General features: G+C 35.1%; 2 protein-coding genes across 2 annotated transcripts; one reads left to right on the forward strand and one right to left on the reverse strand.

Annotated features, from left to right (window-relative positions):
- Positions 1-3446: 3446 nt before the first annotated feature.
- On the reverse strand, positions 3447-5024 carry LOC113340948. The gene has a single exon (XM_026585996.1). It carries the CDS (start codon positions 5022-5024, stop codon positions 3447-3449), a length of 1578 nt encoding a protein of 525 aa, XP_026441781.1.
- An 11837-nt stretch (positions 5025-16861) lies between these two features.
- Positions 16862-18738, forward strand: LOC113341000 (chaperone protein dnaJ 49-like). Its single transcript, XM_026586042.1, has one exon. It carries the CDS (start codon positions 17234-17236, stop codon positions 18338-18340), a length of 1107 nt encoding a protein of 368 aa, XP_026441827.1. The 5' UTR covers positions 16862-17233; the 3' UTR covers positions 18341-18738.
- Positions 18739-19131: the final 393 nt, after the last annotated feature.

The following is a 19131-nucleotide window of genomic DNA, read 5'->3' on the forward strand; positions in this document are numbered from 1 at the left end:
AGGTAAGATTGAACCACTCTCTTGTGTATGAGCTTTAAGCCACACCAATCCTCAGGACTGACCTCTACATCATGATTCTCGGCCTCCTACATTTACAGAGATCGAGACAAGTTGTGAATATATCAGAGTTTGAGGCATTATTGAAATACAACAGATATGGGGAAAATTGTGAATGTAGAAGATATCGAGAAAAGTTACGTACCAATTCAGCTCTGACCAAACAATGAGGTTTGCGACCGGAACAATGTGTGTAGCCATATTGTTGTCTTTTCCGCTTATGGTCAATTCTACTTTGCGCTGCCTTTTCTTCTTTTTCATTCTCATAAAATTTTATCCAATTCTCTTCTCTTACAGTTGGTGGAACATGTAGAATCCTTTCTTCATGAGTAGGGTACAAATCATAATGATCGGTACGTAACTCAGTTTTAAATCTCCTCCATGGACCAGCCATGGACTTCTGAACAATATCCTTCGATGTTTCAGGGATATTAAATTTGTCCTGTAAAGTCAGATCTCATTAATGGCTTACTGAGGATACAACCACTATAAAAGAAGTTAAAGGAGTGAACAACAACTGAGGATACAACCCTCATTAAGGTAAGTTTTGTACCTTAAGGGTATTCCAAACATCATCCTTATGCTTCTGAGTCACAAGCTTCCAATTTTTGTATGAAACAGGCAAATGTCTACGAACTAATGAGCCCTTCCGGTGACCAACTGTCGTGCAGTTCCTGGAAACTGGTTGTCCATACTCATTGACGACTACTGCTGCCATATCCTGGAAAAAAAATAAACATCATGAAAGAAAATATTGCACAAGAGAAAACATATCACAGAACAAGCGAATAAAACAAATAACACCTCTCAAATAATAAGCGATCAAATAAAACAAAACAAAAGCAAAACAAGAGAAAAACAAAGGTAGACGTTCTTTTTATATATATTCGTGAAGCGCAACACATTGCAAAGGTGGTATCAGTTTCATTTCAAATAGAACCAATTGAAAGCAACTTCTTGAAATTCTCATTGACAGTAAGAACTGATTGATAAGCTGTAGGAACTTCAAATTTATCTACTGAACAAGTTAACCCCTGATGTGAGTGCAACACCACGGACCATCCCTCATTTGTAAGATCCTTCGAGTAGAACACTTGAGTCGCTTCAGATGCAAGGATAAACGGCTCATCGGACACTCCAACTTTGCTTTTCATCTTGGATAAGTTGACCTTTATAACCTTTGAAACTGCATCAACCTTACACGCATTCTTATCTCCAACACTAACTCAATCACAACAGAAAACAGTTTCTTCAAACTCCATGTAATTCAAGACGATAATCTCTTTAATAACTCTGTAATAAGTTATTTCTGCTTCCTCGGCCGACTTCACTTTCAGTCTTGTAAAAGCTTTCATTGATACATCACTGTTTTGCGATACATTCTTCGCCTCACAACCTAGTGTGCTAAAAGTAAAGCCATTTACTTGGTATTTCCTGTAGGATCGTGCCTTGAAGAGGGTTCCTTGCACGAGTCTCCAAAGTGTTGAATCAGTCTCTTTGGCTTCTATCAACTATAAAAGTGCATGTTGGAGTTAGTATCACAACCAAAAACATAACAAGTTGGGATGAAAGATTTAAGATATCATGTTACCTCGTCGCGCAACCATACATGAAAACTCTTTTAGGTCAGCTGACCATTAGGCGTGTCGCCGCTAACATAGGAATCATACTTACTGCAACCACATAAAAATAGTATCAAATAATGAAAACATCTTAATGCATCAATGAAACTGATATCTCAAATAAAACCAAATACATAGACATTGATACTTCAAAGAACAAACAAATAGTATAACTCTAGCATACTACACAACAATTTAAAATTCACATTGAAGCAGTAATGTTTACCTTCGCCAGTCATCTATCTCAAAATACTTAGATAGGATCCAGCTGCGGCATTGTTCGAATTGTACTTGAGTTAAAGTCATACTCTTTCCAGTACTTAGAGGCACCTCATCTGCAAACTCATAGTCATTATCTAAAAAAGCCCGTCGAGTATGTTTATGAGTACCATCACCATCATCTGACATGCCATCCATAAGAAATAATCTAGCTTCTCGCAACGAATACCCTCTCGCAATGCATCCCTCAATGTACCTTTTATTGCGCACCAACCCTTTAAAGCCTTTCATTAACCTACAAAGAATAGTAAATTGTAGAAGCTGTCAAGGCCTTATCAAGCATGATTCTTATACTAAGTTGTCAAAAGAAATTAATGAGAACTAGCATAACACACATAGTAAGATGTTAAAAGACACAACCTTTCAATAATGAGAACTAACAGTTCCACTCCTTTTTATGGTTACCATTGGATTTTTATACTACTGTGTTAGTCCAATCATGCATTTAACAACTGAGTTCCAATAAATAATTACAACACTAGCAATTTCTAATAAGGACATTACAGATTTGCAAATAGTATATTCACGAAATAAAGTCATCCTCTAGCATAAAAGAAATTAATCATGACAGCACAATAAACAAAATTGCTAAACAGGGGAAATAGTCAAGTGGGAAATTTACCTCTCAAAGGGGTACATCCACCTAAATCTGACCGGACCGCAGATTAAAGCTTCATCTGCCAGATGAATCATCAGGTGGATACTAATGACAAAGAAGGATGGAGGAAAGTATTTTTATAGAACACACATCGCCTCCACCAAACTAGCTTTAGCTTGTAAAAGATGCTCTCTGTTAATAACCTTCGCACATAAGTTATTGAAAAATAAACTAATCCGGAGAAGAGCAACTCGCAGATCTTTAGGAAATGAAGTTGCAATATGAACAAGCAGTGGAAACAAAGACTGCATCATAACATGGTAATCATGAGACTTTAAATTCTTCAACTCTGGTGGATTTATACCAACGTTGTTGCGAAGATTGGAACAGAAATTTGAAGGCGCCCTTAAATTCTACAAAACTGTACAGAAAGCAACTTTTTCATCCTTTGTTAAGGCAAAAGACCCATCTTCCATTGTTGTCTTGCCTGTGTTGTCATCCTCTTTCAACTATAACCGCTTTTTAATCCCCATAGCTTCCATATCTTTACGTGCATTAAGACCATCTTTTGACCTGCTATTTCCCAATACAGTATTAACAATGTGCTCAGTTATATTCTTCTCGGTATGCATCACATCTGTACAGTGACGAACTGTGTTCGCTCCCCAATACGGCAAATCATAAAGAATATACCTTCGAGAAAATAAAGAGTGATCGGAAATTTCTTCATCAGCATACCCTTCAGTCCCTATTTTACGTTTCTTTGATGGTGGTTTTCCTTTACCCTGTTTACTTTTCAAATTAGCTACCATCTCTTGAACTTGCAATCCTGTTAGTGGCCATGGAGCTTTACCATGCTCAACTCCTCCACTGAAGTTTGTTTTATCATCTCAAAACTTGTGTTTCGTTGGAAGCCATCTTCGATGTCTCATAGAACACAACTTCTTACTATAGGGCAGCCACTCAGCATCTGTTTCTTCTCCACAACTTGGACAAGCAAAATACCCATGAGTTACACATCCATAAAGAGTCCCTAATGCTGGAAAATCATGAATTTCCCATAACAACCTAGCTCTCATCAGAAATTCAGAACGGGTGAAGCTGTCGAAAGTCATAGCACCATCATTCCATAACTCTTTCAACTCTTCAATCAATGGTTGTAAGTAAACATCGATATCTTTACCTGGTGCTCTCGGGACTGATATCAACAAACATAACATAGAAAACTCCCTCTTCATACACATCGAATGAGGAAGATTATACGGACAGAGAATTACCGGCCAACAGCTGTAATTAAGACCAAAGCATCCATTGGGGTTGAAGCCGTCAGTTGCTATACCAAGAGTAACATTCCGTGTTTCCTTAGCAAACTCTGGACAAAAACTATCCGCACAATGCCAAGTTGAAGAATCAACGGGATGACGCATTACATTGATATATTTATGTGCTCTAAAATGCCAAAGCATCGCCTCTGTTATCCATGGTATACTATAAAATCTTTTCAGCCTTGCAATTATTGGAAAGTGTCTCAACGTCTTCTGCGCAACTTGGGTAAGTTTTCTCTCATCATTGAAAACTCTTACATACCGCGGTTCTTGACATACAGGGCACTTCAGCAATGAACTCTTATCCTTCCAATAGAGTATACAATCATTCACGCAAGCATCGTAGGTTACATAATCCATCCCCAACTCTTGAATTATCTTCTTGACATCTGGAAACTTACTTGGAAGGGTGTTTTCTTTGGGAAGCAACTCTTTCATCAATTCTAACATTGCAGTCATACCATTATCTGAAATCGCATACTGAGTCTTTATGTTGTTCACCATTATCGCTACATACAACGCCGACTTTCCTTTAGGACACGAAGGATACAATGGTACTCTTGCTCGCTCGGCCGCTGATAACTTTTTCTTACAACACCCCTTGGTCCCAACATTCTCATCCACATCCACATTTGTTGTAACATTCTCATCCACATCCACATCCACACTTACTGTAACATTCTCATCCACATCAACTCCTGCTGTGACATTCACATCCATATCCATAACAGATGTAACATTCCCATCCACATCCACACCTACTGTAACATTCTCATCCATACCTACTGTAGTATTATCCCTATGTCTTGACCGTGCTTCTACTGAACTTTCACCATGATGACACCATGTTGTATACGTAAAACAAATACCATATTTGAGCAAATGCAATGATATCTCACTAAGTGAAACTGAACCTTTACCATTCATACAATTTCGACAAGGACATGAAAATAAAACCCTCCCACCACCATTATTCTTGGAAAACTGTATAAATGACCTCACACCTTGTATGTATTCACCAGACTTACGGTCACACTTCATCCATTTCTTGTTCTCATCAGATAACATATTACCCTTCAAAATAGACTTTATAGGATCAAACCAAGTACTTAGTCCTAGTGGTGGGTTTTCCGAAGCCCTCATGAAAACGACAGAAACATCCTCTCAACAAGGAGAGGATGAGCTACAAGTAGTTCATAGAAAACATATTACAAAGAAAACAGAGTTCATACATATGGTATGCAAGTTTTGTAACATTGTCTCAATTAACTGACTCACAACACATTTTTTTAATGATGTTATATTTGAAGGTGAATATGTTTCTACAGATGGACAAAAACAGACGATTATGTTCAAACAATGTACGTAGTCCTAGTGATAGGGTTGTCGAAGCCCTGGCCGAATAACTTCACATGCTAGTTTACACAAAACACCATAATCTTAACATGCTATAAATAAAAATTAATTCATACTAATTGAAACCCTAAAACTGAAATTAAACAAATCAATTCATACTAATTGAAAACCTAAAAATAAAAGTAAAAAAAATCAATTCATACTAATTGAAATTAAACAAATCAATTCTTATACCTTCAACTTCAGCTCTTTGGAGTTTTTCAAAGTTCTTCAGTCTTTCAAACCCTAACATGAAATCAAAATATCAGATTCACATTTATCAAAATACTTTTGCACCCAAAATGCACCGAAAAAGTAAATCTTATTCAAGTAAGTTAATTATATATACTTTTTCACCTAACAATTAGTTCTGGAATGTAATTTAATTATATATATCAACAACTAGAAAATGAATTCAAATTTAGTTCATAAATCGGGATTATTGCAATCCTAACAAATATAGGCTATAATGTCCAAATACATCATTCTAACAAGTCAAAGTGTATGACTACAAATATCACAGTAACAAAAACTGGTCAAGTGCCAAGATTATCATTATTATTTTATAGGGGTGTAATTCAATACAGATATTTATTGATCTTAACATGTCAAATTCAGGAAAAGCAACTGCGTCCATGTAGTATGCAAAAAAATGGATGATGATTCCAAACCCTCATCCTGCTTGACTCTTAGACACGAAAAAAATTATATATATGTGAGCTGGATAAGTCAATTGGATGAAACAAGTAACAAAAGTATCTCTGCTTATTCCGCCGAATTAGTATCATCACCAGATAAACTAATAACTATACCGTATTAAGATTTATGAAAACCACATGGAAAACTTTCAATCCCCCAGAAGTAGCAAATAAATTTCAGTTCATAAACTGGGTTGTGTGGCATACCAAAACACGATATGCAAATGACAATATGTAAAATAGATGTATTACTTTGAGGACCACTTGCAAGAGATGAGCCTACCGAAATCTCAATAAATTAAAATGGTACCAATAGTAATAGGATTATGTAATAAAATAGGTATTCAAGAATAGTAGAAACAACAATAACTGTTTAGTTTAACCAAGATATTTTGCAAGCTTATATACACTATTGAACCATGAGGAACTTTAGATATCTAGCATATACATTACATTTTCTGATAACCGTCCACATCACACAAGTTCTTGGAGTTAAATTGTTGGTGGACCTCATTCTTGGCAAGTCACACAATGATAAACATAAAAAGGGAGTAAGGATGTAAAACCTTGATCCTAAACATGCATCCTTTATCCACTACCATCTGACCTTAATAAATATTACTGACCACCACACAACACTATTATTAATTTAAGTAACCAAACTAATTAGTTAGCAGCTGCATACACCCATGTCATTACTTATTAACACTAACCCCAAAACAAGATAAAACAAAGCAATACCATCTCATCCCAGCACAAAGGGTCATAAGTCTATGATCACCTTGTTGAATATTTTAAAATGGTTAAATAAGCAACTAACAATCCATCAACAATGGCAAACAAACTATTCGTCCATTTCATATAAAAAGTAAGAGTTCAAATTACCAACTATAACGAGCTGGATTTATACACTCTGCACCAGTACTGGCGTGAGAAACACTACCTTGAAATCCATTTCATTAATGGAAGGCATGCATAGTTAGGCAGGTTCAACATATATATATATATATACTAACAGGGCATGGAAATATTGGTCATGATACAATAGTTGTATTTGTTGATGTAAAATTAATGGTTTATGCTGCTATGCAAGCTATTTTATGTCTACTAAATTTGTATCCTCATTTTATGTTTTGTGTCTCTTCAGATGCCATCTAGTCTCTATCCGTAAAGTCTTCTCATAGTTTCTTTTCATTGGAACTTCTCGATTTCGATAGACTTTCATGTATGTGCCAAAATTCCTACCTTACCTTGTTTTAGACTTTACATCAACAATTATTCCTTGGATAACATATGATTTCAGGGAATTTAAATGCTCATCTTATAGATTATCAAATCAGCCAAAGCTCACAAACAAATCAAGGAATAATTGTTGAAGTAAATAAACAAACATCATGATTGAAAATTCACAGCACAATTTTTGAATGATGGTATATTTGCAGATAAAGCGAATACAAAATCGTCGAATAAGTAAAAATTGTTGCTTCGGTATCCTTACATTACAAACCAAGTATATGTTTAGTTTCTACAGATGGACATTTAGTACTTCTCACTGGAAAAACTAGGTCATTTCGACAACCATTAAACTACTGTATCACCAATGTAATTTCAACAAATCAAAAATCTAAACATGCTAGTTTATAAAAACAAACAAATAAAACACCCTAATCTTAAGAGTTGATTATATCAGTTAGTATATATCCTTCAAATCCTAAAACTTGATTTAACAGATGATAAAACAAATACCTTCAAAGTTCTTCAGCTCTTCCACAGATAAAACCCTGAAATAAGAGAAAGAAATCGTATCAGATTTATATCAGATAAAAATAAACCTAAAACGAAATCAGAAATAGAAATCACAATAGATTTATCAGATGGAAAAACCCCAAAACTAAAAACCCCAATGAAAAAAAACAGACGATGATTGAATGAATAAAAAAAAAACAAAAAAAAACTTACTATTGAAATAACAGATCGAGAAATTTGAATACTAACTGATTTGAAACTTACGATTGAAATAACAGATCGAAAAATCTCTTTGATAAATTTCTGGTATCTTCTGCGGAGGCAACGAGATGAGAAACGAAGAGAGAAAGAGAAAGTGAAAAGAATATAATGAGTGTACTCGATGAAACCCTTATCTCTTCACGAGCTTATCTATTCAGGGGAGGAATAATACTCTAGCTTAGTGAACTTGGGTGGAAAAAGGGGGCACACGGCTGAATGGCACACGTGCTATAATATCTGTTACTGGCTCTAGTGTCACCAAGCGTGTGACTGGCACACGTAAAAAATTAGCCTGTTACTATTCGTAACAGTTTCCCCCTGTTACGAATCTGGAAAAAATTTCGTAACGGCTCCTCCTTGTTACGTCTAGGTTGTAAAGACCATTTGTAACATAAAAGTTTGTAACGACTGCTGGGCCGTTATGTCTAGGTTGTAACGGCCACTAGTACGTTAATCCATTTGGTAGTTTATCCTATAGTAGTTTTGATATCGAACTAAAAATATTTACCAAGTTAACATCTGTTAGAGTAATCTTTTGGATGTTATTGTTTTTATAAGATTACACAAGGTGTGTTTATAGTTTATGAAAAGGTGGGTCAATGACTAAATCCAGGTGCAATTGGGTAATTAATGCAATGTGATATAATATTATTTTTTTCTGATATAGTAATATAAAATTTATTCTCTGCACATGTTACCAATTTAAGGCGTTTAATATCTACCATGTTTTATATAAATATATATAAGATTTCTCTACATGTTCATCATAAACAAGCATCCAGTTAGGTAAAGCAACCCTTGATTTTCACATGCAACTTTTCCTTCCATAAACAACATCCTCTAATCTTCAAGAACTGCTATAATTAAGAAAGCTTGGGTAATTGCAGCTTGTGCAACTATGAGAAAATATTGGTTTATGAGAAACAAAATAAGGTTTAATGCCTAGAGTGAGTAAGTTCAAAGTAGTAGTTCCGATATTAATATTTGAATATGGGTGTAGAATGAAGGGAGCAATGTGGAATCAAAATTATGATTTGTAGATCTTAAACGTCTTCAAAATTGGTACAAAAAAGTGAAAAGATGCAAAGTTAAAATAAAGTCAGTGGTGTACTCCTCAAACTAGATATAATCTTCTTGTTGTTGTGATAGTGCCGCATTAGGAAATCCTGTTTAAGCCTTGCTTTAAGGTGGCTAATATTTCCGCAGATTCTTTTGAAAAATAAGGTTAAGGCTTTGTGCTGGAGACAGAAGTGTGAACATGGGTAGACCTGTTTCTCTGGCGCGAATTGAAATAGCTGACATGCCTAACTATTGGTTCTGTAATTAGATGCAATTTTTTATTTAATTTTGCTTTTTATACTTAGTTGTCAACTAAAAGGTTATAATTCTTTGAAATTCTTTGAGTTGTTAGAATCAATAAAATCATGTCATATTAAGCGAAAATGATATCTTCACAAAGAGTTTTCTATGATTTCTGACCTGATGGATTTATGAGAATAAAATATAGATGTACAGTCTTATGATGAATGGTATCATACTAGTGGACTGTAGATTTTTTTTTTTTTTTTTTGCATTTTTCCAAAAAGTTTATGGAGAATAGATTTGATGGATTCAACGAAGGGTTCTTTTATTATTGTCTATGTTGTAAGATCTATTAGAGAAGGATTACTAGATTACTAATGACATATAAGCTTTTGTAGTTGCGTATGTGTCTGGATAATTTAAGATTTCTTTTTCTTTTAAATTATGAGACTCAGTTTTGCACATAAAATCACTTTCCAAAGAAAAACAGAAGAAGAAGAAGCTCATTTATTTATCTTACTTCAATCTCTCTCATTCATGTTCTCTTGCTACTGTTAGAAATCATGACATGCCAGTGAATTTTCTTACAAGAAACCTCTTAAAGAATATTGCCCGTTAACTCTTGTTTATGTATTTATTAAGGTAGTGTGTGTAACAAGAGTATGACCGGGTCAATGACTCAATTTACAAATGTGCCATTGGGTAATTACTACAATATCATATGATTTATTCTTTGATGTAAAATAAAATAAAGTTTATTCTCTATATTATGACGTTACAAATTTAAGGCATTTATTATCTACCATCCCTTATATAAATATATAATACATAAGATTTATCTTCATGTTCATCATAAACAAGCATTTCCTAATAAGTGGAGCAACTCTTGATTTTTTCTTGCATTTTTTTCTTTCACTTTTTTGTTGGTGTTTTTTCAATTTGCAGTTTTCATTTTGAGATGTCTGAGGTAAAAAGTAGTGCACACATAGGCATCCAAGCCATTGCTTTGTTATTACTTGTAAGTTTCGTCTTTCAATTTCGAGTTTCTCAGGCAGATATTTATATGGTTGGAGATGATAAAGGATGGACTTACGAAGCTATTTCATGGACCGAAGGCAAGACCTTTAAATTTGGAGATACTCTTAGTAAGTACTTCAATTTTAGGCTCAAATGATTCGAGTCCACTCAAGTTCACTAGTAAATTTTTTGGATTAACAAAACTTCATTGTTTCTTTTGTTATTAGGCTTACTGTCATTGCTATCTTGGTTAATATAACTTTGTTACCATGGGTTTTCAGTGTTCTATTATGATCCACCGAGGCACACTGTTGTGAAAATCCCAAGAAGTGCGTATCAAAATTGCACGAATTTGGATGAGTATAAACCGGTTCATACGAGCGGAACCGATGAAATAATACTAGAGTCTGGAATAAGTTACTTCGCTAGCATCGTTCCAGGGGACTGTGCTGTCGGTGGCATGAAGATCGTCGTCAACGCTATTTAATACCCGACGGGAGAAACATGTTTACATGGCAGAAGTTTTTAGATTTCTCTTACAAGTGTTCTCCACGATTTCACAATCGTCATGTGTTGTACTTTTTCTCCTGAAAAGCATTTATAATTCTAGCGATTGAATAAAAAAAATTTAATATTTTTGTTTGGGTTTATTGTGATGATAATTCCAAATTAAAAAGTAAAAATTTAGTTTTTTAGGTTATCTTGTTCCTTAAATAATTAAAAGAGCGCTTCTAATATTTAATTTTTTTTATTATTGAAAAATCTAACTCGAAGATCAAAATGTCAGTATAAATATGTCAAAAATCGTTTTGTTTACCCTTAACCTCTATAAAATGTGAGAGATATTATTGTTTTTGAGACTAAAATAAAAATAATAATTTGCTGAATTTTAAACTCGCGAGATTGGGATATACCCAAATTAATTGAGGGTTAGGAAACAGAATAAAATATGGTCATTTGAAGTAGATTTGAAAACCTCTTATACATATTGATTTTGTAATGGCTGAACTGCCCTTAATTAATGAGTATTAATACGTCTGATAGTCAGATTAAATTAGTTAGTTTAATCTAATAAAATGCATGCTTCAAAAAGAAAAAAAATAGTTAGTCTAACTTATATAAATTACAATGTTTTTTTTTTGATATGTTTATCTTATGGATTTGATAAAAGGAATTATTTGAAAAAATTTGTAACTTATGGTGGGTTTGTTTGCAGAATTCATCGTTTCCAGGAACTTATAATCCCATGGGATTACAAATTCTGGGATTCATGTAAATTCCTTGTATGTTTGGTAACACAATTAAAATTCTTTGAATTTATAGAAATTTATTGTTTTAAAAGTCTTTTACTATTTGGCATTACCCGCAAATCTTAAAATTGCATATATATGGGATTTAGAGTTAAAAAAAGTGGGTCGATAAATCCCTTGATAAGTTTTCCAGCAAATCTTAGGGGGGAGGGGTCGGACTCCATATGGAGGATTTGCAGGAAAACTGAATCCCGTAGGAAACGTGATTCTAAGGATTCAGACTACCAAACGTACAGAGGGAAACGTAATTCTACCAAATTCCCTGGACCCATAAATTCAACTTTTAAAATTCTACATCCAAACCCACCATTAGTGTTTCAAGAAATTGGTGACTAAAGTGAATGATTTTGCTAAAACAATTTTCTTTATATAATTATTTTTTTTTTAATTCAATTAAAAATCTCTTAATCAAACTAAGCTACTGTTGGCATAGTTGTTATCGAAAATACAATGTCGTCTATGTTTAGTCTCCAACATTTTATAAAAAGTCGGCATGGTTGTGTTAGTAACTGTGACGACTTTTTATGTAGTTCTTTAAAAGTCGTCACTGTTTTCACTGTAACAATAACGATTTAAAATTTACAAACAGTCAACATGATTTAAAAATAATACATTCACAACTGTAATAGATTTTCTACCCAAAGAGTTGGAGATTTGATGGGTTAAGTGTCGTCATGGTACCAAGATTGGATCATGACGACGGATCTGTAGTCGTCATGGTTATATTTTGCAGGTTAACGACTATAATAGTTGCAAAATTTGTTTAATCAGAATCATTAGCTTGCAATAATAACGACATGACGACTATAGTTTAGACCATGACAACATCGTGATTTTTTTCAAATAGGTATGATTATTAAAAAAATTACATTCTTAATTAGAAGTAAAACTATGAAATAAATGAATTGAATTCATTATCCAATAAAAGTGGATTTCAAAGTTAATACAAGATTACCATGTTTCTCAAATTGATAAATGGAAAAGTGAAGATATTAACACAATGCATATGTTCTCATTTGTGTAAAGCTACTATTAGCATCAACGTGTATGTCTGCACCATCTCTCTGAAAAATAAAATCCTTCTCAACCCGAAGAAAGCAAAGTATATATAGTGAAGAAAACTCAATCTATTAATATGATAGATCATCTGAAACTTATCTCTTTAAGACGGTCCAGAAAACGCAAGATGGTACGAGAAATCCCACTTGAATGGATGACAACCATATATTGCGACCCTTGTGACGGTACTAAGCATGACAAAAGTAACATTGTCACCACAGATTCGGACATGTAAACTGTAATAATAAAGGTACACAATTCCCTGTCGTCTATGCTCAACAACCTTGACAATATATAATGTACGTACTACTAACAACAACGGTACAAATATTGAGTATATGCATGTGAAACCATTTATATCGACATTTCAACTAAATAATATTGTCCGCGGTACGTAGGTGTTTCGACATCCATCGTGGTTTTGGGAACACACTTACACAAAAGTTATTTACGTCTATGAAACTTCGAGTGACAGTTATTTTCATAGGAGGGAAAGAAAGATGATAAAGAAGCATTATCTTACATTACTAATCTAATAACACAATACCCTTGTGTCAACCTTCTAGTCGTACGCTTCTTACAAGAGGAAGAAAAAATATCAAGTGAAGCAAAGAAGACGATGTCAAATCACATAAGAGCATTGGAGGAACTAGAATCGAATCTCGATAATGAATATTTCGCTAATGTTTATAAGAATCAAGTGGCACTGAGAAAGTTATGATACTTAGAAAAACATGTCGCAAGTGTCAAAGAGGTAGTTTCTATATTATATTCATTGGAAGAACAACATGTCTTTTTCATTGTGAGTCGAGGAGGACGAGGAGAAAGGGTAAATTCATTTTTGGATGCAAAAGAAATTGAATTTTGTGTAAAAATAAAGAAACTGATCACCATTACCTAACAGCTAAACTACATCCTTCCAAAACTAACCAATAATGCCTTCAGCAGAAGCACACCACACTAATTGAACTCAATAAATCACGACTTTTTGTTGTAGTTCTCACCAACAACACATGAACCTGAATTGCACTAACCATGAACTTTTGAAAATCATTTGCAATAATGAACATGTGTATCACAATGAACAAATATTTTCCAGAAATCGTGATGGTCTGCTATGCGTTTATGACGATTGATGTTATTTTACACAACAATCGTCATGGCCGACATATCAATAGCTCGATGATTGTTAAAAAATTTTATACAAAAATGTTGGTTTTTGCAATATGCAGTCCTCATGGTTGATAAATTTCATCCATGACGCCTCATGCCGTTACTTAAAAAAAATACAAAAGGCTTTTCACTATGAACAATCGTCATGGTGTAAAATCATCGTCCACGATAAATTTTCATGATGTTTTCTGATTTTTCAGAACATGAAAGTCATTATAGTTCATACCATGACGACTCAAAATTTATAACTAGGTTCTACTGGTTATCCATAGATTTCAAATATATTAATTCAATCATTTAACTAAATAAAGAAGCAAAATGATTCTTTAGTAGACTTACTTTTTCGATTATCTGCTAGTCCATGTGATCCCATTTTAACCTAGTTGAATGATTTAAATTTCATCATTTTCTCATGGAATTGAGTTTAGGCTATCAATTCTTGTTCCTTTTCTTCTACTTCTTCAACAATTGATTTTTTTTCTTCTTGAAATAAATGATTTAAATATTTTTACGATTTTTGGATTATGTATTCACCTCTGTGTTTGATTTCAGAAATTCTGAGTTTGCAAAATAAAGTTATGTGTTCCGATATATAATTACCTAAGAGTGTAGTGACCCGATCCTCCACCAATATTGTTCCCACTTAGCCAATACGGTTATCCGGCAGTGAGGGGTTTTTAATGGGCATCGCTGCGGTCATCTAGCAACAACTTCCTGGGAGGTCATCTATCCCTGGAGTATTCCCACCCGAGCACACTTAACTGCAGAGCCTTCTTCCAACTTTGGAGCCGATAATGCTGAAAATACCTCGGCGTTAGGAAAGGACATACCATTATCTATATTTCGTCGGCGAACCCTACCTACCGAATTGGGGTATGACAATACCACCACCTTAAATTGGAGCCATTCTCGGCTCTGATATATATTCAAGCCCAGATCTCCAACGTTTCCCATCCCTCATGAAACAAGCACTTGGACCAACCCCTTCCAGCGTACCTTCCCACCCTCGGCAGTGACCCGTCATCGGCTCTGACACCATTTGTAATGACCCGATCGTCCATCGATACTGTCCCCACTTAGCCACTATGGTTATCCGACAGTGTGGGGTATTTTTCGGGCATCGTTGTGGTCATCCAAAAACAACTTTCCGGGAGGCCATCCATCCCTAGATTACACCTGCCCGAGCACGCTTAACTGCAGAAATTTCTGCCAATTTTGGAGCCAATTGTGTTGAAAGGCCTCAGTGTTAGGAAAGGACAAACCATTACATATATTCCAACCGACGAACCCTACCCAACGAATCTCTTCGAGGTTATCCATCCCAATAGTGAGGGTACGGTTGGTAATTTTTGTCTCATCTGAGGCAAAGAAAGACACCGTTGCTTATAGAAGGGCATGACAATAACCTATATTCCAATTGTGATAAAAAATGGGCCAGTGGCTAAGTGCGGACAGTATCTGTGGAGGTTCGGGTCATTACGAATGGTATCAGAGCCGACGATGGGTCACCTGTCTCAGGAGGGGCATTGAATATCGCAGATCTGTGCTTGAATATATCCCGGAGTCATTAAGATGGTGGTATTGTAATACCCCGATTCGACGGGTAGGGTTCTTCGAATGAAAGTACTGGTTTTTCCTTTCCTGACACTGACGCATTTTTAACAAAATTGGCTCCAAATTTGGTACGAAACCCTGTAGTTAAACGTGATCGGGCGGGAGTAATCCAGGGATGGGGACCTCCCGGTAAGCTACTGCATGACCGCAGCGGTGCCCCTTAAAAATCCTATAATGTTGGATACTTGTATTGTTTGAGTGGAGACAATATTGGTGAAGGGTTAGGTCATCACAAAGACGGATACTTTAAATTAGGATTAGGATAGGGGTAGTAAAGTAATTTTACATATTTTAGACACCCCTTAACATTCTATCCTAGATAGGCATATATTTTATAGTCCCTAATTAATCCTGGCACACCCTAATTTGCGCAAGTAATTTTAATATGCATATGCCAAAGGTATCAAATCTACCTTGACATTTTAAGAGGTGAGAGATGTCATGAATGCTGCAGTGGTAACAATCCATTGGTGACCTCATGAAATTTGATAATCCCGTATAACAACCTTGAGAGATATATCGTTAAATCACTACACATGATTTGCAGATACAATATTAGTGTATAAACATATATAGTCACTGATTTATCTTAGGCTGAGTCCTATAGTCATTAAAAACTTAAATTCAAGATGGACAACGTGGCAAGAAAGTCCAACTTCAACTTTTGTTATACCGTTTTGCTTGAGGCTAAGCTTGAAGAAAAACTAAAACGTTTCATGGTTTCGTGAATAAATATTTAATTTTCAGCTGAACTTTATCGCAGATCATCTACCTACGGTGATTGTTTTGAGTGGTTGCCTCACTGTTAGAGATCCAACGACTAAACTTATACGTGCTAAATGATTTCACGCAAAAACACGAAACATCTCACGCTTTGTTCTCTGAAGCTTCACAACTATAAGACTCATCCCCCTAATCGACATAATGTGGACCTTGATTTGAAGCTTGAATCGACTAGCATTATTTCTTTTCTTGAAATATGAGAGAAACTTTTATAAGATCTCGAAATTATGGAACGTCAACTCAGTCCATCAACCACAAATATGAGAGTCGAGCTCATGGCAAACTGGGCTAGCCCTCGCTGCTTATAACTCATGATTCAAACATCATGCATTTGTTCACTTGTAACCGTCATATGCTTGACTTAAGGTGCACTTCCACTGACATATGAGTGCCATTAACAACATTCATCTCATATGTATGCTTCAAACAAGAAAAGAAAATCTCAATCAAAATTAACCATAACAATCTTCCAATTATCAACGGCATATAATATTCAATTAGACCTCGTAAGTCGTCATTGACATGATTCTCAACCGTTAGATAGTCTTACATCTTGCTGTAACACCCGACCAAAAAAGGGATACAGACAGACAAATCTAATATTCTTCCTTATAAAAAAACTGAAGACCCGAAATATTGATTAGTACACCAAATCAAATCCGGATAGGAATCTCAGAAAACCATTCGAAGAAGAAAAAAAATGAAACCCTAGAAATTCTTAGATCTTCACAGTGGAGAAACTCAATTCAATAACGGATTCTCAATTCGGAAAGGATTCTCAATTCTACTGTAAGCTCAATTTCCGATTTTAATTTTTCGATTCGTTTATATACATATATATATATATATATATATATGTGAAAAATCGATTCAAAGTCGATTCGTTAGGTATATGATTTTTGTGAATTCTACTGAAAATCCCTAGTTCTGCTAGGGTTTGTAAATTTAGAAACTGCAATTCGATCCCTAGAGTATTGAGATTTTGTTTCAAGTGATGGATGGAAACAAAGACGAGGCTGTGAAATGTTTGAAAATTGGAGAAGCTGCGTTAGAGGTTGGTGATCGCACCCGAGCTTTGAAATTCATTAACAAAGCTCGTAGACTTGATCCAAATCTATCAGTTGATGATTTATTAGCGAGTTTAGAGAAAGAATCTAAAGTTCCACCTTTTTCACCATTCTCACAAACTAATGGACAAGCAGGTTCTTCTTCAGTGGGGAAGGAGAATTTGAAACAGAGGGTTAATGCTAATGGATCATCGTCGACTGCGAAGGCGAAGAATTATACTGAAGAACAGGTGAGTATGGTTAGAAAGATAAAGTTGCAAAAGGATTATTATGAGATTCTTGGTGTGGAAAAGAATTGTAGTGTTGAAGATGTTAGAAAGGCGTATAGGAAGTTGTCATTGAAAGTTCACCCAGATAAGAATCAAGCTCCCGGTGCAGAAGAAGCGTTTAAATCTGTGTCGAAAGCGTTTCAGTGTTTAAGTGATGAAGAGAATCGGAAGAGGTATGATGTTATGGGATCTGATGAAGCTGTTTATGAAAGACCTGCTGCGAGGAGAGGGCATCATAATCATAATGGGTTTAATGGTTTCTATGAAGCTGATATTGATGCTGAAGAGATTTTCAGGAATTTCTTCTTTGGTGGTGGAATGCCGAGAACGACTACTCAATTTGGAGGATTTAGATTTGCAACTAACATGGGTGGTGGTCCAACTGTTAGAACTGCAACAGCTGAACAAGGATCAAATGGTGGTTTTAATGTTCGAGCCTTAATTCAGATTTTGCCAATTTTACTAGTATTGTTGTTGAATTTCCTTCCGTCATTTGAACCCATTTATTCGCTGTCCAAGACTTACCAGTATGAGCATCAATTCACTACTCAAAGGGGTGTCAACTATTATGTCAGGACAACTAAATTTGCGCAGGATTATCCGATTAATAGCCAAGAGAGAAGATCAGTTGAACAACGAGTTGAAAGAGATTACTTTTCCGTTCTCCAACAGAATTGTCGGGTTGAGATGCAGCGGCGTGCTTGGGGTATTGCTTATGAGACACCACACTGCGATATGTTGAAAAAATTCGATCAAGTTGCTTAATATTTCTTAACTGAGGTGTGAATTCTCTTCTCATTTTATTTCGTCTGTTAAGCTGCTACAATGACACAGTACTACTATATGTTTTGGACGCGAAAGATTCAAGTGGCGGAAAAACTTATATTTTTCATGTTTAGTAAGTGATGAGGTAGTTAAATAATATACGCATTTTATCTCTTCAAGCTACAATGGTACTATCACAAATTTACACTCTTTCAATGGGATTGATAGGAGTCTGTCTACTGGTGCATGCTTATGATTTCTTTGGCAAACCCACATATACTTGCTTGCTTGGAGTCCTAGATGGCAATGTTATCATGGTTGTTCCTTATCTTGTTGACATAGTATTATTGCTCAGTGACATTGATTATAGATTTGTGTGTTTGTACTCTTCTGGTTCAGGATGCTTGAAAACCATGTACTGTACGTCCTAGTCCCCTTCATTTGCTTTTTTATGATTCAGTTTTCTAAGGTTAGTTAGGTAGGATTGCTTAACCATTTTCTATAATATCCAAATCTTTCTGTCCAGTTACTTTTCTAGGGCAAGATTGAATTGGAGACCTGATTCGAAAATGTACCTTGCATACATCTACCTTAATATTCTGGATCAGCCCTTTGCTTTGGTTTAGAAGACTCTCTATAAATTGATGGTACCTTCTTCCCATCATCAGAGATCCTATTTTTGGACCAAGTGAACTTCTCAGAGTAAGACTGGTAAAATCAAGCAACATAATCTGGGATATTATGGATTGAGCTGACTAAAAAAACTAACTGATTTGGCATGACTCAAAAAA

This window comes from Papaver somniferum, unplaced genomic scaffold (genome assembly GCF_003573695.1).
Source record: "Papaver somniferum cultivar HN1 unplaced genomic scaffold, ASM357369v1 unplaced-scaffold_24, whole genome shotgun sequence".
Lineage (NCBI taxonomy): Eukaryota > Viridiplantae > Streptophyta > Magnoliopsida > Ranunculales > Papaveraceae > Papaver > Papaver somniferum.